Consider the following 20,700-nt stretch of genomic DNA (forward strand, 5'->3'; position numbering starts at 1 on the left):
GTAGCTTAAACATTTCCCACTTTAAACATTAATAGTTGCAAGTGACGGAAGTCTTCAAATCCTTTAAAAGTAGCGATACCGGACTATAAAATACTGACAAGTTAAACACGTATTATGTGAAAAATGTCCTCTGTCACGTCTATATTATTATTATTATGATATTAATTTATTATTATTACTGAGGCACTACTATACAAGCAGCTTTTTGTGGTTGAGGTGGAGCTAATTTAACTTTAAGTCGTTGAGTCGTTTAATCTATAACAAAGCATCAGATTTATAAGGTCTTCATGGGTTTTTATGTCAAATCTGTGTAACCAGTAACTCCAGCTGCCAGATAAATGTAGTTAAGTAAAAACTACATTATTTCCTTCTGAGATGTAAATCAACACAAAATGGAAGTGCTCAAGTAGCTCAAAGTTCAGTGGTGGAAACTAGTAAGTACTGTAAAGTTTACAATCTACTGTTATAACAGCATATAAACATTTTTTAAGTCCAAAAATAAAATAAAAAAACTACAACATTAAAATAGTATTATATGTTGATTCTATTTTAATTAAATTTTCCCTTAAAGAGGTCGTGTACACAAAGATGAAGCTTGAAGGATGGGATTGATCTCATTAAACATTTTGTTTTCTAGAATCTGAATCTCTGACACTGTTCCCTGCTCTTGCTTTAGTGTTTTTTGACTGATCGTATTCTTGTGGTCTAGATTTTACCTTCAAGACCCCAGTCAGGCCCATCGCGCCTCATGAGCACATACAATCAAATGAAAATATAAGGCCATGTTACAGATAAAACAGCTAATCTAAATTAGCTCCTAGTAGAAAGGTGTTGACCAGGTACAGGTCCCAGCAATATGCAGCTGAATCAGGAGCCTCAGGGACAGTAAACTTCAGGGGGGGAAATGTGGCATTTTTATATTAAGATATTATTAAATTTTATCAATAGTGTTATTTATAGACTACTCCTCAGTAGTTTACAGTATTCTGTGATGAGGAAATGAGAATGATTTCTTAAATTTCTATTTGAGTCAGCTACTAAAACCCCCGACCCCCTTTTTTCTTGTTTTGACCTAGTTTTTATCCAGTATTTAATCAGGCTTTTTTTTGTATTTGAATTTTTAAACAAGGTTTCTGAGTTGCTTCAGAACAAAACGCGCACTCTCCTGCCTTATATAATCATGCAGACACATTTTTTACCTGGCTCTTCAGCCCTGCAACGTGACTCGCGTCTCACGTTGACGCTGGAGTTTTCTGAAGCACCGCCCAATTACGGCGTCCGCAATGATGAACCTATCGCACCCCGGCAGATTTAAACCCGCACAGGGTGATTCGAGAAGCCGCGGGGCTGAGCGGGGCGGGCGGAGCTACATCGACAACTGAATCCAGCTTGGTGAGGGGGGGAAAAAGAGAAAAGAAAAGCATCTAAAGCGTCCGCACTGCCGTGGAGGAGTTTGTGTTTAGATGTTTACAAGTCCCATATGAAGAAGTAAAATGAGACTCAGGTCTCAAAAAACGGTTTCCTCTTGTTTGGAGACGCCGAGGAGCAACCGCCGCCAGTCTATCAAAGCGACGCCGAGACGAAGGCGCCTGTCGGTGGCCGAAAGCCCGCTTCAAACCAAGGTAACTAATTTATGTTTGCTGCGATTATTTTCTGTCAGCAGCCTTGTAATAGCCCCGTAATTATCAGTAGTATCAGTCCTCGTCGTGTCAGTCACAGTTTAAGGAGTATTAACGGTCGTTTGTGTGTTAGCCTAACCTGTTAGCCTAACCTGTTAGCCTGTGTCCCAATAACAAAACAGTAGGCGCTAACGTTAGCTCGCCGTTGTTGTGGCGAAGCAGTATCTGGACGATAGGTGGGGATCTTCCTCTAGATCACCAGCTCCCCTTTCCTCCCCAGTTACGAAGACGAGTTTTTATTTTACGTACATCTGAAACTACTGAGCTGTAGTTAACGGGAAGTTAATAAATAATAAAGCCATTAAACTACAGGACTCATGTAGCTAACACTAGCTTCCCTTAGCTCCACCAGCTAATTTGTTATTGTGTGCCATTGTGCTTTATAAATAATTTTTGAATTCTGCCTCATAAATATGTACTCCCTGTCTCTTCTGCCATTATTACTTACTTTAAGTGCTTATACTGTTTGTTGTTCTCATGCATTTTTTTGGCTATGGTGACAATCATACTTCTTATTTCATCATAATTTGCACCTGTGTGTCACTCTGTAGTGGCTGTTAGTTAAACTGTCGCCTTCTATTTTGAGGGCTTTTAGTCAAGCATTGTAATAATTTTAGGCGAGAAGAATGTCTTGGACAAAACTATGTGCACTTAACACTTGGCTACAAATCCCATGCAGTCCAGTGCATCCCAAAGGTTGAGAGTTTACTTGTGGTAGTGGGTGGCACAGCGTGTGAGTTATGTGCATGCTGTGATTCACGCAGTTTAGAGGGGGAGTGTAATTCAGGTTATTTTCTTCAGCTACAATTTACAGGTGCCCCCTAAACGCCCCACATGCAGACTAATGGTGGACACTAGCTAGGTGTCTTCACACAGAAGCCTTTAGTCCCCACTCAGTTAGTGCAGCGCATAACACTCAGACAGGTTTGTGGCCAAAAATGAGTTGGGCAAAACTACACTACACTAAAACTGCACTACAATTCTTTATATCACTCTTTTCAAACTAAGTTGAAACTGAGTGATTTTTTTTTTCACATGGATCAGTCTTAATCTACCAGGGCCCAAGTAGAGCCTATGTATCAGAAACATTGCTGTCGATGAAGGTTTTAAGTCAAAAGCTCTGCCAGTGTTTAGGGCTACATCCCTGTATGGCTTTGTGAGGTTCAGAATATACAGCGCTGTGACGTGGTGTCTGACAGAGGATTAAACAGACCAGTTGCATGTGAGAGAGGGTCCCAGTAAAAGTAGGTCACAGGACACATGCATGCAGACTGTATACACTTTGACGTGAACTATGTATACTTGCTCTTCATGGTAGATTGATGACATGCTCACATGTGGGCATTTTCCTTTAGTGTGACTGTTGCAGAGTTACAAGAAAAAAAATAATAAATACAACAAATAGATATTATATAATATAAGACTGAGAAACAGTTTCTTTTGCTGCTATTTTATTTATCAAGGACAAAAGCAAACTTACCTTGTGTATCCTTTCTTTACAGCAGACATTTAAAGTCTGAAATGGTTCTCTTTTGGCTAGTTAAGGCTCTTTTCTTTATGTATCTGTTTTGCATTTAAATAATAGCACAATCACAAGCTGTGGTGAAATTGTACGACTTCAGTCAGCATGCTATCCTGGACAAAAGACCTCTTCATCGTAACATTTGTGGTGGTGGTTTGGGTTTTGGTCTGAAAACATCTAAACAATCACACTTTGTAGTTTTCATCATTTTGTAGCCAGACCTGAATATGATTTGAATTATACCTCAGCAGGGATGTGGAAACTAGCTTCTTTCTCAAACTAACAGCTGTAAGTAGTTTCTGAAATGACATTTTGGTTTGATGGAGCTTGAATGTTTTCGTAGCTTTAAAAGCTGCATCACCATCCAGGGATTTTATATTGACATATTATTAAATGATATCAATAGTGTTATTTATAGACTACTCCTCAGTAGTTTACAGTATTCTGTGATGAGGAAATGAGAATGATTTCTTAAATTTCTATTTGAGTCAGCTACTAAAACCCCTGACCCCCTTTTTTCTTGTTTTAGTTTTTGTCCAGTATTTAATCTGGCTTTTTTTGTATTTGAATTTTTAAACAAGGTTTCTGAGTTGCTTCAGAACAAAACGCGAACAAAAATAAATGCCTCTGTGTGATTACTAATGATTTTCTTCTCACTTTTGATGCTCAAACATTTACAGTCTATTGGAATATGAAAGTATTGTAATAAAGTTTTATAAATGCTGCCCATCTTTTTTTTTTTAATCTTTACTCCATAGGTTGAAGAGACTTTGGATAATGACTCTCACCACTCAGATGATGAAGTTCCCACAATGACAAGGCGACCACTGCCTCGTGGGCGGGCAAGGAAAAGAGCCATTGCTGTTGACAACACAGAAACAGGTATGTTTGGCAGGATATAGTTATTGTCAAGGACATTTTTTATTTAATAAAACCATTTTTATTTTTATTACATTACATTTGTTGAATTCCTTATGCCATTTCCTGCTCTTGTTTTTGTGTCTTCTGACTGGTCATCTTCTTGTCATCTAGATTTGGCTTTCAAGACTCCGATCAGGCCCATCATGCGCCATGAGCGCATATTGTCAGAGATTGACCCAGTGTCTCCTTGCAACTCAACAGCCAGAAACATCTACTCACCCATCGTGCGTTTCCTCACACCCAGCAAAGAGAGTGAGTGCAGCTACTGTTCGTGAATGACTTTCTACAATCTAGACTACAAGATTACAAGATCTCAAAAAGAGAAAGTTGTCATCATCAACCCTTTTTGTGTTGTGGGACATTAGAAATGCACTTAACACTTTCGCTGCTTTTTCACCCACTTTGGGAGATACTCATTCCTTTTAAGTTTGTTTACTTTCTCCATGACGAAAGCGAGTGGTCGCATAAACTCACTCACCAACCACAGCATAAAAGTACCAGCATCTTTCTGGTGGCTTGTGGTAAATTCCCACCCTGAGTGCATTAAATGGAAAGAGCAATGTGAGCCTGTTAAACTGGTCAACAGACATTAATGTGGTGAGCTGACAGTTGGTATTTATTGCTTTGGTAAAGGACTTACTGTCCTTTTTGTAAGAGCCGGTATGAATTAGTCTGAAAAAGTTAATGTAATTCTGAAAACAATGTTGATGCTGTAAACAGCTTTTGTAAATGATTCTCACTTTTTTGTGCACTATGTGAGAAGCTCGAAATGCTTTGATAATATTACATTTTGGTGTTTTTATTGCAGCCTTTAACTCTGAGAATAGACAGGAAACAAAGTACTTCAGAGCATCCCATCATATAGTAATTTATAAATCAAGTTAATCAAGTAAAGCAAACTTAACCTGGTTTCACGTTCTTTTCTTTACACTTGGGCAGAGCTATTGTTAATTCAAGAAAATCGCTCTAGCCCGGTGAAAAAAGGAAACATGGAAATCTCATTGAATGACAGTGCCAAAGTATTAGGTTTCCATGCTCACTCAGAGATGAACAGACCTGTGTTTCTTACAGTCTGTGTGTATTGTTTTTTTCTGTCTAGATATGAAATGTCCAGGCACTGGAAACAATGTGTTGATGAGCCCAGAACAAGGTGTATTTGGTTATGGCTCCATTGATCTTCTGGCTGGAGACGAGGACGATGACGTCTTCAACCCGTGAGTACATGTCTCAATGTCCTCTGCTGTTAGTGTAACTTCATCCCATACAATTATGTCCATTTGTCTCTCCTGGTATTTCTGTTTCTGAGAGGATTATTTTCTTTTCCAGATTTACCTTCATCAAGAACATACCGTCACAGTCTCAGTATTCCCGACCCCGACTTAGAGATATTCCCCCCAAGACCAGGAGCACTCCAGAGCCAACGCTGGTGGTCGACCTGGTGAGTTTACACCTCTGTAGCTTTCTTCACTTAGGACATGGGCACAACAAGTCAAATTCTAATTCATTTTTTCCTTGGTTTGGTCACTTTTTTAATAGACAATACCTGTACTTATTTTTACCTATTTATTTATTTATTTATTTATTTATTTATTTACCTACCTATTTTTGAATAGATTAAAAGTAGGTCAGATGGCAATCATTGGTAACGCATTGGTATCGAATCAGTACTCGGTATCGGCTGATACACAAGTTCAGGTTTCCAAATCACTATCAGTGAGGAAAAATTGGTATCAGAAAATCTCTGATGTCTAATAATTTTCACAGCAACAACATAACATGTCTAATACACCAGTAGTATTGATCTTTTAAATAAGGTATGGATAGTTATTGTGATTGATTGAGTCCTCAGGTTGGTAGAATGATGCTGATGCTGAGATGCTCCTATGAATGATAAATGAATCACTGTAGGTTATTTATCAACATTCAATGACCGGGCCACAGTGGGTTAGATGTAGAGCCATGGCCATGAAGAGAGATCTTACATGAGCCAGCAGCAACTAAAATCCACATAACTGTGGCAGAGCAACCTCTTCAGAGTATTGAGGACCTTGTTATGAGTGGTTAACATGTATTACATCATACACATGTTGCACCACAGTAGCATAATGTCACACTGCCAGACAGGAGTGAGTTCATCAACTTAAAACTAAGATCATGCCCATCGTTGTTTGTTTGGTGAGATAACTTGTGTTGATTTGTATGGATGCAGCTCAAATTCAATTGGACCAGAAATACGTGTGTTTGGATGTATCTGGGTAGTTTCCAAGAGTATCTTGCTGTGGCAAGGTGGAACTGTCAGTTTTCTTCTTTGTGTAATGTGAAATGTGACTAGTTAAAGCAGAGATACTGTACCATCACCATAATAAGAAGGCAGACTCAAAAAAACTAAAATAAACTAATCTTCCAGGAGGAGACCCTGATGTTCAGCTCTCTGAACGTGATTGAGGACGCAGAGTTCACCTTCCACACAGCTTTCCAGGACCACCAATACAAGGTGACCGCTCACTGCTCGCTGCTGTTCACAAACCTGTCTTTAAAGTTGAAGCACACTGAGCAAATTATTGCTGTGGGTTTGTAGTTATTGGGCTAAATCCTGAAAAACCGACCATTTAATATTTAAAAACATCTCATTTCAGCTCTGATAACACAGAACCAACATTTTTTTTAGTATTACATTTTATCTTTAGTATTAATAATTTGAACTCTATCAGCTTTGGTATTAAGCTGTGAGAATGATCTTGAGAAATGTACAGTAAGATTTTGGGTTTTTTTACACCAAAAGAATGCAAAAAAAGAAAACTCAGCCTAAGATTATGTTAAATGCTTGGTTAACGATAATTAAATTTGAAATGAGGAAGAAAACTGAGAGTTTGTATTTACCTGTTCATTCATTTCATCCTCCCTTGTTCTCAACAGGTTCACATGGTCCTACGACCACATGTGAGAGAGTTTCTGCAGTCCATGGCAAAAATCTACGAGGTATGTGTTAATCACTGAGTTAATAAATTGTCGGGTCATTTATTGCTACAGTTGGCTGTAGATAAGTGCTGTCTGTTTGAGAAAGTCTGTTTTGTTTTAGGTGATATATATTTTATTCAGCAATGTTTGAACTTCAAATATTAAAGGCTTTTCTGATGAACAGATCTGCTCCAAGTTTTCAAAACCAATACTCTCCATCTCTACACACACATACTTATTTCATACCTCCCCCTTTATTTTAATTTGAACTCAATCAGTTTAATTCCACCGTTATCTTATTTATCTTTGTATATGAAAATGAATTAAACAATGCGTAGTTTTCACGGTGTTCTGATGCCCATTGAGTTCTGGTTTGTGTGGAATCGGTTCCAGCTGCTGTTTGTGTTCTGTTCCAGCTGTTTGTTTACACATGTGCAAAGAAGGACTATGCTGAGAAGATACTGGACATCCTGGACCCGCAGAGAAAACTGTTTCGGTATGTCTCCCTGACGTCTCCCTCCACTTGTGTTCCATAAACTCTTTGCTTGACCGCAGAGACGTGCACTCTGTCAGGTTTATCGGACTCAGCCAGCGATTGTCTCCTGGACGCTGCTCAGGAGTGTTACATGCTCTGTTTGTGCTGGGTCGATTAGTTAGTTGCTCTCAGTGTTCTTGTGTAACAGTGTGAGGGACTGAGATGACTGTTGTCCAGAGTGAATTACAATGAGTGCAGATGTGTTCCCGTCATATAGTGAGGGCAGTATAAATTAGTTTTCCATTTGGCCTCAGGTGGTATAAACACAGCTGCTGCTTTATCATCTAATACTGGGTAGGACCCCACTTGGCCCAGAGAACTGCCTGAATTCTTGGTGGCATTGATTCAACAAGGTGCTGGAAACATTCCTATGAGATTCTGGTCCATGTTGACATAATAGCATCACATCATTTTTGCAGATTTGTCAGCATGACACAGTCTGCCCATTCACTTATTTGCCTTCTCTCATCAAAAAGGCATTTCCATCCGCAGGCCTGCTGCTTCCCTGATGTGTCTTGTTTTTCCTTTCTGAATTAACTCTAAAGACTGTTGTGAGAAAATCCCAGAAGATCAATAGTTTCAGCAATACTCAAACCAGTACCAACAATCATGCCATGGTCAATAAGATCACATATTTTCTGCATTTGGATGTTTGCATATCAGAAAATTGATGAAAGAGTGAGATTGATACAGAACCACAGATCCAACCCAAATTCTGCATGAAATTGAGAAAAAGGTATGTTGGTGTGTGCAACCTGTCCTTCATCCAACTCTTCAGGACATCGCCACACTGAAAGAAATTATAAAGCAGGCCTAGGTTTTATATTAATACTGTCAAAGCACTCAGTCTACAGAGAAATGAACACAGTCTGTATTCAGAAACTGAGCCTCAAAACAAGGTGTTTGGACTTCTGTAACTTTGTGATGTCACAACAAAGCAGTCATTGCTCTCAACCATGCCCCAGAACTTGGCTGATTGGCTCACCAACGTGTTGTTACCAGAGAGAAGCCTGAGAGATGAGATGTCAAACTACATCTTAAAAACCACAAATTTATCTTCTTGATATCAAAACTTGAAATAAAACACCGCAAACATGTAAAATATGGGACCTTTTAAGGAAATTATTTTTAGCTAATCACTGCTGAAATAAATCAGCTTTGAATGGCAGTGTATTGTATTTACAAATGTATTCGTATTGGATTGTGTACCGTGTGTATGTAGATAAAAATGGTATCATCTGAGAGGGAGAGATGCACACCTCTACATCGAGGTGTTGCTGCCCCAGACATCTGCAACTCGCATATAAGTCAAAGACACATTTGGTTCACAGCAACAGGTCTAAATGTTTTTAACATCTTACTGTTTTTCCTTGTAGGCACCGTCTGTATCAGGACGACTGTGCCTGTGTCCTCGGCCACTACATCAAAGATCTCAGCCTCCTGGGGAGGGATCTCACCAAGACGGTGGTTCTGGACAACGCACCGCACACTTACCCGTACCATGTAAGCACTGTGGAGCTGTTGTACTACACAGGAGTTTAAAATCCAAATCTTTTTCATGGTTTTTAATCAGCAAATCCCATGAAAGGACCAAAACCAGCAATGTGTTTGTCCATGTCTCTTTCTGACTTCCACTCAGCCTCGAGCCACTGGGTCTTACTGAGGATGTAAATGTGAGAAAAAAATAAAAAGGGTTATTTCTGAGCTCCGCACTGAATGTTACTCAAACTGGACAGAATTTGTTAGGGAGGAGCTGTATAAGAGGAAAAAGATCTCTCAGGCTTTGGACACACAGACATTACTTTAGGACAGTACTTGTCAGTTCGATCAGTTCAGTGTTGGTTTTGGTCTTTTCATGGTATTTGTTGACAAAACAATATAATGAATATCACTTAAATAACATCAAAAATATTATTGATGAGGTTTTTTTTTTTTTTTTAAATAAAATACCTCCATATCGGTTCTCTGACAATGGTATCATCTTACAACTACACAGTGAAGATGGTTAAGTTGGGTTGTATGTGTTTTCATAGCTGATGAACACAATTCCCATCAAGAGCTGGTCTGGAGAGTCAGAGGACAGAGAGCTCCAGAAACTCACCCCTTACATGGAGAAACTGTCTGCAGCGGTACGTCTGTCATCTTATCAGCTTGTGTTTATTTCATGTTTGTTTCACACCTGGTTTGTAGGAGAAATTAGCTGCTGCGTCCCCCAGTCTCCTGTACGGGCAAATGAGAGTTACTCCTGCAGCTGGTCGGTTTCTCAGAGTTTAACCAGACAAGCAGTTCAGATTGAAGCAGCTGGTTATCTGCAGCAGCATCTGCCCGCTGTCTTTCCTCCCCCGGTTTCATCGTTCTGTCCGAATATCTCCTGCTGTGTTTTTTCAGGAGGATTTTCGGGAGGTGCTGAAGAAGAGGAAGGATCACTTCCACAGGCTGCTGTCAGAGGACTGACAGGACTCTTCTACCACCTCATCCCTCACTTTAACCATTTTACGTGACTTTCGCAGCTCATGTTTGCTTTCTTTTTTGCTTTGGCTGAAAAAGCAGAATCCAGTTGGAATTGGCTAACCTGAAGCCCGATGTGTTGTGGTGGACCTGCTCGCCCTCCTCCGTCCTCCCTGATGACTTAAAAGGCCGGCAGATCGGTATTTCAAACATGCTGCTGGTCGTTCATCACCTAAACCCCTCTTCTCTAAGACTCATTCCACAGGGCAATAAATTGCTACCCAGTGTTTGTGTATATTTACATGACAAAACTTGAAATATATTGTTTATAGTCATGATTTTTTATTTATTGATTATATTCCTAATCAACAGCTGTTTTCTCTGTATATTTTAGATAAGCTTTTTTTTAATGCAATAAAATGACCCTAATAATAAATGGGAAAATAAAGCACTTCCGTCAGTCATTCTGGCTTTACTTTGAGCAGATTGTGTGGATTGTGTTTCAGCTCTGTGGCCTGACACCGACTCTAATGCTGGAACGTTGGAAGTGTGCAAGATGAGTGATTTGTCATGAAAGCTGCTGCAGATTAGACTGAGGAGGAGGAGGAGGAGGTTAGAGTGAACAGCTGTTAATGCCGTCAACAGTGTTATGGCAGAATGAAACTCCACATCTGTGTCATCCTCTGTTAAAATCATGAATTTTTACAGATTCCACACATCCCTATTCTGGTGTGTTTTATTAAGTTGATGGATTATAGTAAGACTTTTGCTATATTTTTATCTTTTTTGACATCTGGGGGGTTCTAGTTCCATTTCTGTGGTGTTACTACTGTGGTGTTAACTGCTGGCTGCTTTTGATTTCTGAAAAGGGGAAAAAAACATTCCTGCTGTTAAAACAAAGCCTCATCACTTCCTGTGCAGCAGGAAAGAAAAAGTTCAGAAGAGCAAATGGAAAAGTTTGGGAAATACGGTGGAATTACTGTTGTGGTCAGGTTCCCTACAAGCAGCTGAATGTGACGAAGTTTCACTTGTTGCTGAGGACACGTTTCCAAGAAATGAATTATTTGTATTTGATTATAAATATAAACTACATTTTGAATGAATAATATAGAAATGCTGAAATTAAACTATGAAGCTGGGTAATGCGTTATTTTACTGGTTTGTAAAGTCCTTTTTTTTTTTCCACATCATCTAAGAAGTTTCCAGGAGAAGAGCCGTAATATTTGGTTCAACTTCAGACTAAAACAGTGACCAGTTGGCACACCTCAGCTGTCTCTAAATGCTTAGCAAGGACAACCTCGAAACTTTTATTCAGAGGACTGCAGGTGAACTGAACATGAAATGTGTCTATAAACACTTCTGCAGAAATGAATGATAAAAAATTCCAGTAACAAGTGAGTAATTAATATTCACTGGGGCTTAGATGACGCAATTTCTTCGGGAACTTCTTCTGGAAATAATAAATAAATAAACTCAGCACAACTAACTGAACTAACTAGAATAACTGTGTCAGGGCTTTGTCTCTCTTCTCCCTCTGACCACATGCTTCTTTCCAGGAAACTTTACAGAGATCACTGGGAATGTTAATGAATGGTTTAGGTGACATCTTCAAGTAGCAAATAGAAATTTAAAAAAAGAGTCCAAAACACAAATATGTTCACTTTGCATCTTTATATATATATATATATATATATATATATACAAAAGCACAATAAGAACTCCCTGTGAACATCTTGTGAGTTGATGTTAGGGTTATAACTGCAGGACTTGGACACAGTGAACACAGTGGTAGCACCACTATCAGCCTGTGTATGAATATTAGAGGAGCGCTGCGGTTCAGTCCCAGTGTAAATGTTTACTGTCCTGTTTAGATAAACTTATGTTTGTGATGTGATTGTGAATGTTGACTTTGAAGGTAAACTGAAAGGGAGTTCCTCCTCCTCCTCCTCCTCCTCCTCCTCCTGCTGCTCTGCTCCTCTGGTTTTATTTGCTCCATATGGTGTTTGACATGGTACCCAGGAAGAAAAAAACTCCTGTGTGGGCGGAGGAAAAGCCTAGTATTTTGTCCGTCCTGAAATTTGATTCAGAAGTTCAGGCTCCTGAAGACAAAAAGCAAACGGAGGGGGAGGGAAGGAAAGCAGAGACGGACTGAGGTTTTACCTTTTCTTTTCTTTTTTTTTTTTTTTTTTTTCACACTGCGAGAAGAGTAAACTCAACAAATACCACGCAGCCTGCGCCAAAAGTAAGTTCATGTATGAGTTATGTCTCTAATTCCATAAAGGCTTTTAATGGAGCCGGATTAATTCACACTTATCTCTGAGGCTGAGCAGAGAGCTGCTGTGATTGCTGCTGAATGGCCAATAACTATAAGATTTCTGCTTCAGTGGGACTTGCGTGTCGTTTACGCACAGACTCTTTGGCTTCATTTGATTTATTGATCGGCTACACTGAGCCAGACAAGACCAGGCTTCATTCTCTGTGTGTAAGAGGAATTTAAAAGGTTTTTTTTTTTTTCTTTTCCTTTGGGAGAGTTGCTCAGCAGCGGGAGGAAAGTTATTTTTCAGCGGGGAGTAAAAAAAAAAAAAAAGCACATTGCCCCACTACGCGCGTTTCCACATCCACGCCAGCCCCCGAGAACCAGCGAGATTTACTCCCCTCCGTGTCCTAATTGCGCTCTATACATGGTAAAGTCCTCATTGTTTGGAGAAAGGTCCTCGCCGCAGATTTTTGCGTGCGCCACAGCCGGATGTGCGCCAAAAGAAATGCTCCAAATTCAGTCTGCAGATGTAAATGAGAGGCTCTGACAATCAGCAAACAGTCCAAATAGCGGCAGAGCAACAACTGCGCGTCTTTGGGGATATTTTTGCTTTCACTGCTCAGAGGCTTTTGTCCATAGTCGTGAAGTTAGTGCCTTCCAGGCGTTTTCATCGCAACAAATGAGCGAAAAAGTAACCAACAGTGGCAGAAGAGGTAGTGAGATAGTGGTGCCAGGCTGTAAAATACTCCATTACAAGTAAAAGTCCTGCATTCAAACTTTTGCAAAATGTGCCCAAGTCCTGGCACCAAGATGTACTTCAGTCTTAAAAAGTAAAAGTATTAATACGCAGAGTGACCCCCGTCAGTGTTTGCAGGTGGAGGTGAAGCTATTTTTATCTGATTCATACAGTGTGTGGTCATTGAATCTGTTACAATGGATCCCAGACTCATAAAGCCATTGAATGTTTTGTTTGTAAAATCCAATCTGAAAACTAACTCCAGCTGTTAAAGAACTCCACTGGTGCCCAAACTGTCTGTGAGTCTCCATAGTGATTTTATAGTTAATTATCCTCTTGATTAAATGGGATCTTTGATATGTTTTCCATGATATGTATCTCTGGTTTGTTAACTTTCACTGTATCCGTCTTGGTGCCAACCTAATCCTCCCTTGTGTTATCTCTGTCTGAGCATCATATGTGCTAACCACTGAATATGCTATCACTGTGGTTCCCTCTCTTTGTGGTACTCCCACCTCATCGGCCTCCAAAATATTTATAATTCTGCAAAACCTTAAAATAAATAAAACGTTGGACACTTGCTCCTTTCACTGCTCACAAGCCGTGCTCCCACCGAGGCCACAGCCTGAGGTCAGGGCTCACAACCCAAAAAGGCTGGGAGCCAGTGTGATGTTAGGCCAACTATGCCTAAGGTGCTAGCAGTGGTTCATCACTACAGCTGCAGCAGCCAAGATTTTACAAACACTGATGTCACAAGTTCAAGTCTGTTAGCTTAGCTTAGCATAAAGACTGGAAACAGGGGGAAACAGCTAGCCTGGCTCTGTCCCGTGGCATTAAAAGCCCACCAGCTTTTGCCTACCACGACCTGAACAGTTACAGAGGACATGATCTCAGCGTCCCGGCTGCAGAATCAAATGTCACAGTCTTGATTGTGCAGTATCTTCAGGATACAGGATTACAAATAAATATTCTGTGTGCCAATTATCTCTAAGCTTTATAGTAAAACTGTAGTCTGCTCTGTTTAGAGAGGTTAGTCGGTTCTATCGCATGTTATTCCTGAATGTGATCAGATGTGCATCATATTGTTATTAAAAGATTTTGTTAGAAGAGGTCTCAAGAAAACTAGATATTTAAATGATTCCAACTCAAACTGGCAGAGACAGCATCACCTCAGAGAGGAAGATAAACTCTGACATCCTGTCAGTGACGATTATAGTACGATCGCAGGCATGAACTCATATCAACATTAATTTCCTTTATTCCCACAAGAAGAAAAACAGTTTCTTCACATAATAATATCAGTTTGACGTCACTCAGTAAAAAAAACTCAGTCACTATCCTGTCAGTAAAAGTGCTAAACTGACTGTCAGCAAGTAGCTGGTAGCTAGTACTTTACAGGTAACAGGTAACAAAATAAGTGTGAAATAAAATTAGGAATAAAAACAAAGAAAACAAGTAGGTTTTAAGTTCATTCTGAGATACTGGCCTGGCCTCTCCAGCTTCTGTAGACTTGTTGCTCTGTGATATTCTGCGTGGAAATCAGGATTGAAATCATTTTTGTTGAGAACAGTTTTCCAAAGCTTTTTTAATAACCTCACTTGCTCTGTTGGTTCATGTTGATGTGGGATCCTTCTGTGCCACCAGTTGTTTGAATAAACTATTTAATAAAAAAGTAAAGATGAAAGACTGGTTTCTACAGAAAGATGTTTTTTTAAAGGTGTGTACTGATCTCTGTTTGCTCCTCTCTGACACTTGGAGAACAGAGGGGATTTCGCTGCCTCATGTGTCCCTGCTTTGGTGTATTAACTAATTTCTGGCTTTGTTTCTGACCTCTCCCTGCTCCTCCCAGGCTGAGTGACTATGAGCACCTCAGGGCTTCAGGCCACTAACCGGCAGAACGTGAAGGAGCTCGACAGCATGAAGGAGTCCATCAGCGACATTATCAACCAGCTCCAGGACATCGACCCGGCCAGGCTCTCCTTCTCCCCCTTCCTGGACCTGGACACTCAGATCTCTTTGGCGCCGGTGTCAGACAGCCCAGAGTCCTCGGTGGAGGAGCTGCACTCGTCCTCCCACTCCGTCACGGGCTCCCAGCGCTCCCTTGAACCGCCACCAGCAACCAATCAGCCAAAGAGTGAGTTATTACTGCAACTTTTTACCGTCTGTCTGATGGAGCTGTAGGATTTGAGGGGAGGCCCAAGCAAATCAGCAAAGTCGGGTTTGAGTCCAGACGGGATCCAAGGGGAGTTATGACAGAGTCAGGACTGATTAAAGAGGAGCAGCAGTTAATAAATAGTGCGTAAGTCTCTCTGGTTTTGAAAATAAGCTCAACAGGAGCTTTGGGCTAAATCAGCATCCATGCATTCAGTGCAGAAAAGTTTTGGGATGTTTAAATCCTTTCTGCAGATTTGGATTTTTGGTCGAAGTTGTTTGTAGTGCTGGGGAGGACATGACAAAGCAGGATGAGGAGGGAAAACATGTTTTTCATCTTTCGATTTTGTTGTGATCAATAGAAAAAATACAATGATAATGGCTTCCAATACAGATACACTGTGGAACATTAGCATTGAGGAACAGGCAGGTGTAATCATCTACCAAAAGAGAAAATACCTTGTTTATTATGTGATTTGAGTGAGACTGAAGATTTAAAGTCTGTTTAATGTTTTATTGGTCATTATATGATGATTGAAGTGTGTTTTGTAAAATGTCCATTTTAGATCAGTATTTCTGGATTCAAGATTGTGTTTCGGGATGGGAACCTTTTTTGTGGCAGATTTGTGTGTCTGAGAAATGTTTTTCCACTGCAACAGCATTTGTGGCGAGACAAACAAACAGAGTTTAAAAAGACAAGAGACAGACAAAGATGTTGAAGAATTGTTTAGAGACAGAAGCGCTACTGTCTTCCAGAAGTGAGACTTCATCTACAATCTGAAGTTGGGTGAATGTTTGAAACCATCCACAACACAAGTAGCTCAGGCTTCAACCTAGAAAATGCTGAGATGTTCAGAAGATATAATGGCCTGCAGTAACAGCGAGCACCTGGGTAAAAGCTACAGCTACAGTTGCTCCATCATGACTGCTGGATTCTTTTAGCATTTTGGTTGAAAACAGTTTTCTAAATCTGGATTTTTATGACCTTTAATTTCTGGAGTGTGGTTTGATGTTGATCTGGCCTCTTTCTGCACATCTGCAATCAGTCACGTTTGATGGAAACGTCCCTGCCCTGTCAGTGGCTCTCGAAAACAGGTCACAAATACAGTGTTTCATTTTTTTCTACGAAGTCGAGGCTCGAGTTGAAGCCCACAGTGTAACTCACCTAATCCATGGCAACATATTTCCTGTCTCTTGGAAAAGTTGAGTTTATATCAGTTCTGTTATCTAGAAGAGTCTCTATCACTGCATGTCACCTACAGCATATCTGATGTAAACAAACTACAACCGTGTAACTCATTTGACTGACAACTGACAAATAATGATTTGGAGCTGAAGACGGTTGGGTATGTCTGTATGTTTGATTTAGTTGCATTTGTAGTAGATTTACTGACGGCGGTGAGCCACTGGTAGCTCGCGAGCCACCTGTTGGAGACCCCTGGGTTAGAGGAATCAATTCATCACTGGTTTGGGTCTTTTAAAGGTATTTGTTGACAATAAGATAAATAGAGAGTGTCAAGTAAACCTGGGCGAGTGACTGACTAGAGTAAACCTGCAGTTGATTATTTTTAGTATCTGGTCTTGGATGTTGTATTAAAATGTGCTCTGATTTGAACAGGCTCTGCTCCCTGCCACCAGCAGCTTGGTGACGGCCTCTCAGAAGAGCCACGAGCAGATCAGACAGAGGAGGGGGAGCTGGATCAAACTCTTTCCAGTCCAATCATCACAGCGCACAATTTGGATGCTGCCACGGAAAACTGCATCAGCACTCCAACCCCGGCCTGTCAGGGAGACATTCCCAACGGCACAGACACACCGAGATGGAGTCCAGAATCCACCAATCTGGACTGCACTGTGGACGAGGGTCGACCTCTGATAGGCCCGCCGCCAGAGAGCGTGGAGCTGACAGTGTGGAGCTCAGAGGGCCGGGGAGAGACTTGCGAGGCTGCAGAGGAGGCTTCGGATCGGGGACGATGCTGCTGCCGCTGCTGCCAGTGTAAATGCTGTCAGAGCGGCCGCGTTCCCGCCTTCTTCTCAGTCCTGGCGTCTCTTCTGTGCGCGGCCGGGATGTTCTATGCACTCTATTTCTATGTTCCCATTAAACCCCCCGACTGCCCCGACATAGCCAGCCGCATCCTCTTCACCTTCTGCTGCTGTGTGGTGGCAACCATCCCCATCCTGCTCGGTACGCTTCAAACACCTGCACGCTGACATTGAAAAACAGCCATGTGAGCAGCACAAATGAAAGATAAAGATTAAGAGAGGATTTGGTTTGTCTGGCCGCCTCGTCTTGGAATGTTTCAGTGTCTCCTGTCCCCTTTAATTTCATGCGCTTTCAACCTCAGTGCAGCAGACGTCTTCCCAGGCCTCTGGAGAGAAGCATAATTTCCTTCTCCTGCACATAGCTTTAAATGGAAACTACAATAAGAGGTTGGCCGCTGCTTTTGTCTCCCAGGCTGTGGCCTAATTGTTTCAGAATATTTTAATCACTTCCCAACGAGGGCAACTAGAACGAGAGGGCAGGTGGCAAAAACATCCAAAACCAAGGCCTGTCCAGGCCATTTTCCTCTCGCCTATTTGTCAAGCTGTTGACAGTGAGGAGTATTTGCATGTGGACTATTCTGCTGGCAGTTGCTGTATTCAAATGAAGGAATTAGAAAAACAAAGTATGCTGTCAGATGAGATCAAGTGGTGCTAGAAGTTGCTGAAAGTTGAGAGTTGTTTGTGGAAAAATGGCCCAGATTCAAGATGCGAAATGACTTATTGCTCTTTTATCCCTCACAGCGATGCTCGTGGGTGCAGTGTGCCAGTTCTGCACCGCTTCCTTCAATCTGCAGGAGTCGGTTCCCAGAAGACGGGCGGTTCAGCAGCTGTTTGTCACGGCGTCCTTGGAACAGCTTCTCCTCTATGTCCTCAACCTCGTCGTTATGGCCACTTTACTTCCTCAAGACCAGCTGAAGTTGGTGCCTATACTGGTTGCCATGTTCATCTTTGCAAGGTGAGGGTTAAAAGTGGACCAAGGCGATGTTTCGAAAAGATCGCTCAGAAATGTCAGATGAAAAGTCAGGGGAATCGCCAAAGTCATTTGGCTTCATCCTCTCAGGCCCATAAAATTCTGCACAAAATATCACGTCAGTCGATCCAGTAGTTGCTGCGATATTTCAATCTGGACCAAAGTGGTGGACTGAGAGACCAACACTGCCCTTCCTACTGGCATGCCGCTCACATGGCTAAAAACAAACACAACCACTGTCATTAACAAAGCCAAAGAGAATTTTGGCAGCATGTTGTAAACTCAGACTGTGACACAAGTAAAGATGAACTCAGCTCCTCCAGACTCCTCTGTTTTTCCCAGTTTGCTGCATCTTGTGCTGCTTGTGTTCTGCCATTCTGTGTTTAAGTCCAGTGAGTTTCTGAGGGTCCGCTTCCTTAATTTTACTTTACAGGTTTTGTGCGGATCAAACAAAATAGACATAATGTGTTAATTAATGAATGTTAGAACTTCAAAGAGAGCCAGGCTAGCTGTTTCCTCCATTCACAGTATTTATGCTAAGCTAAGATAAGATGTATTTCCCCATACATTAAACTATTTACTATCCTTACATTTTCTTGACATTTAATGTCTGCATGGCAATACACTTGAAAGCATAAATTATACACACACAAACACACACACACACACATTTATATTTATATATTTATATATATGTATTTATTGATATAGTATATCATAGTATATTGTACCATTATGAGTACTTTTATATTTAATACTTTTAATACACTCTCTTGATTATACTTACACTACATTTTTACAGTGTTTCCTCCAGCACTGGAGGACACTGTGTTTTGTGAAGCTAACTGTGAAGCTAAGTCCAAAAACTAGTCTTGGGGGAGAAGTTTCCATTGTAACTTATGTCAGACTTATTCAAACCTCTTTTATGAAAGAACATTTCCTGACAATATTCCTGATGACATGAAGTGAGTCTGGTTTAATAGGTGATCTTGTTTCATCAAACTGTCATCAGATAGGCTGTGAGGTTTGAACTTGATCTGATTCCCTGTTTTGGTTTCTTTAATCCTCTACACAGGCTTGTTTACTGGGTCAGCCTGAACGTGTGCAGCTCCTGGCGCGGCTTCGGCTCCGGCCTGACCATCTTTCCACTCCTCGCCATGGTGGCTCTCAATCTGCTCCTCATGTACCGCATGAATCTCAGAGAGCCACTTTTTGGCTCTCAGGACGTCCTCTATAATCAGGTCACCCCCTCTTCCTGGTCAGGGGAGACATCACAGAGCCCGAGTGGCAAACCAGGCATCCTACCCACAGACATCCTGGACTCTCAGTGAGGAGGCAAGCCGCGCTTTCTTCTTTCAGAGGAGGAGATCTTTCCAAAAATAGGCCATTCCTGTGGTCTGCAGTTCAGCACAGCTACACATGCTGCCACTATAACCTCCAAGTCTGTGACAGCTTAACTTGTATTTTTGCTCCTCCTATACAGGACTGTCTTTTTTAATGTGGATTCATGCTTATTATCTGAAACGCAAGAGCTCTTTGCCTGCTAGTGGCAGGCAGAGCCTTTGAACAATGCTGTAGTCTTAAAACATGTGTCCTTTTAAGCTATTCCAGTGCCTATATTTAATGTTTTGAACTCTAAGTACTTAAAAGCTCTGCTATATATATATGGCTGAATTTGGTTTGACCTTAAAAAAAAAACCCACTAGCAAAGCAACTTCAATTCCAGACTTTATTATTATTTCAACTGTCCAAAAAGTTTGTACATGATGAAGGCAGAATAAAAGCCATTTGTAAAAACGTCTTTTCATCTTTTCCAGTTGGTTTTGACCAGTTGCTGCTTTTGCTTTGCCTGAGCGGCTATTCCTGGAGAAACTGCAGTGTGTGTTTTCAGCGCTGCGGCTGTCATTATGTGATGACTTGCTCTCCATGTTCTCTGGTTGCTCTCCGTCTCCACCCTGCTGGTGTCCTCACTGCTGCTGAGGCCAAAACAGAAACAAAAACAAGATGCTGGAGAGAGTTGAGAGAGAGATTAATAAGAAAAAAAAATTTTTCAACTTCAAATGCTAGGATTTACTTGCTTGTTCCAATTTCATGAAAGAAAGGTTTAATTCCTGCACGTTGTCAGGCATGTCCGACAGAGGTCCATGACATGTGTCTCTAATAAACTCAGGACTGACACTTTTCTTTCTTTCACATTATTTTATTCTGCTATGCACCTGTCTGCCAGGTGTGCATTAGATAACGCTAAGTTTCACCAATTTAAAACCACAATCAAATAACAAAAATAATCTATTTGGCTGCAGGTCAGACTAAATAAGCAGTTTTAAAATTTGAGCTTATAACTTTTTTTGGTCAGGAAACTAATGTGCAAACATAATTTTTTGACATTTTCAAGTTTTTTTTAATTAATTAACATTAATACAGTTTCTCCCATCCCACCGCCCGCTTTCTTTTTATTTCAATCATGCTGTTTTCTAGCA

At 40.9% G+C, this 20,700-nt stretch overlaps 2 protein-coding genes across 3 annotated transcripts; both read left to right on the forward strand.

Annotated features, from left to right (window-relative positions):
- The first annotated feature begins 1,341 nt into the window (after nucleotides 1–1,341).
- On the forward strand, nucleotides 1,342–10,527 carry ctdspl3 (CTD (carboxy-terminal domain, RNA polymerase II, polypeptide A) small phosphatase like 3). 2 transcript variants are annotated; one of them, XM_071486032.1, is made up of 11 exons: nucleotides 1,342–1,622; nucleotides 3,960–4,083; nucleotides 4,234–4,374; nucleotides 5,222–5,336; nucleotides 5,449–5,560; nucleotides 6,530–6,616; nucleotides 7,039–7,101; nucleotides 7,497–7,576; nucleotides 8,992–9,118; nucleotides 9,649–9,744; nucleotides 10,004–10,527. In XM_071486032.1, exons 1-11 carry the CDS (start codon nucleotides 1,494–1,496, stop codon nucleotides 10,067–10,069), a joined length of 1,140 nt encoding a protein of 379 aa, XP_071342133.1. In that variant the 5' UTR covers nucleotides 1,342–1,493; the 3' UTR covers nucleotides 10,070–10,527. The 2 variants fall into 2 exon arrangements, with proteins under 2 accessions (XP_071342133.1, XP_071342134.1); XM_071486033.1 differs by having other exon boundaries at nucleotides 1,349–1,622; nucleotides 10,166–10,337.
- Nucleotides 10,528–12,148: 1,621 nt separating this feature from the next.
- On the forward strand, nucleotides 12,149–20,021 carry LOC139625944 (uncharacterized). The gene is made up of 5 exons (XM_071486034.1): nucleotides 12,149–12,305; nucleotides 14,906–15,190; nucleotides 16,826–17,392; nucleotides 17,992–18,205; nucleotides 19,296–20,021. Exons 2-5 carry the CDS (start codon nucleotides 14,917–14,919, stop codon nucleotides 19,549–19,551), a joined length of 1,311 nt encoding a protein of 436 aa, XP_071342135.1. The 5' UTR covers nucleotides 12,149–12,305; nucleotides 14,906–14,916; the 3' UTR covers nucleotides 19,552–20,021.
- Nucleotides 20,022–20,700: the final 679 nt, after the last annotated feature.

This window comes from Trachinotus anak, unplaced genomic scaffold (assembly GCF_046630095.1).
Source record: "Trachinotus anak isolate AG129_WGS33_773 ecotype Australia unplaced genomic scaffold, CSIRO_AGI_Tana_v1 ptg000010l, whole genome shotgun sequence".
NCBI classification, from domain to species: domain Eukaryota; kingdom Metazoa; phylum Chordata; class Actinopteri; order Carangiformes; family Carangidae; genus Trachinotus; species Trachinotus anak.

Excerpts from the sequence above, each read along its gene's own strand:
- ctdspl3 (XM_071486032.1), top strand. The coding sequence starts at position 1,494 with ATGAGACTCAGGTCTCAAAAAACGGTTTCCTCTTGTTTGGAGACGCCG. Across the intron at positions 4,084-4,233 it reads TGTTGACAACACAGAAACAG|ATTTGGCTTTCAAGACTCCG; the intron begins GTATGTTTGGCA and ends CTTGTCATCTAG. Across the intron at positions 5,561-6,529 it reads CAACGCTGGTGGTCGACCTG|GAGGAGACCCTGATGTTCAG; the intron begins GTGAGTTTACAC and ends CTAATCTTCCAG.
- LOC139625944 (XM_071486034.1), top strand. The coding sequence starts at position 14,917 with ATGAGCACCTCAGGGCTTCAGGCCACTAACCGGCAGAACGTGAAGGAG. Across the intron at positions 17,393-17,991 it reads AACCATCCCCATCCTGCTCG|CGATGCTCGTGGGTGCAGTG; the intron begins GTACGCTTCAAA and ends TATCCCTCACAG. Across the intron at positions 18,206-19,295 it reads GCCATGTTCATCTTTGCAAG|GCTTGTTTACTGGGTCAGCC; the intron begins GTGAGGGTTAAA and ends TCCTCTACACAG.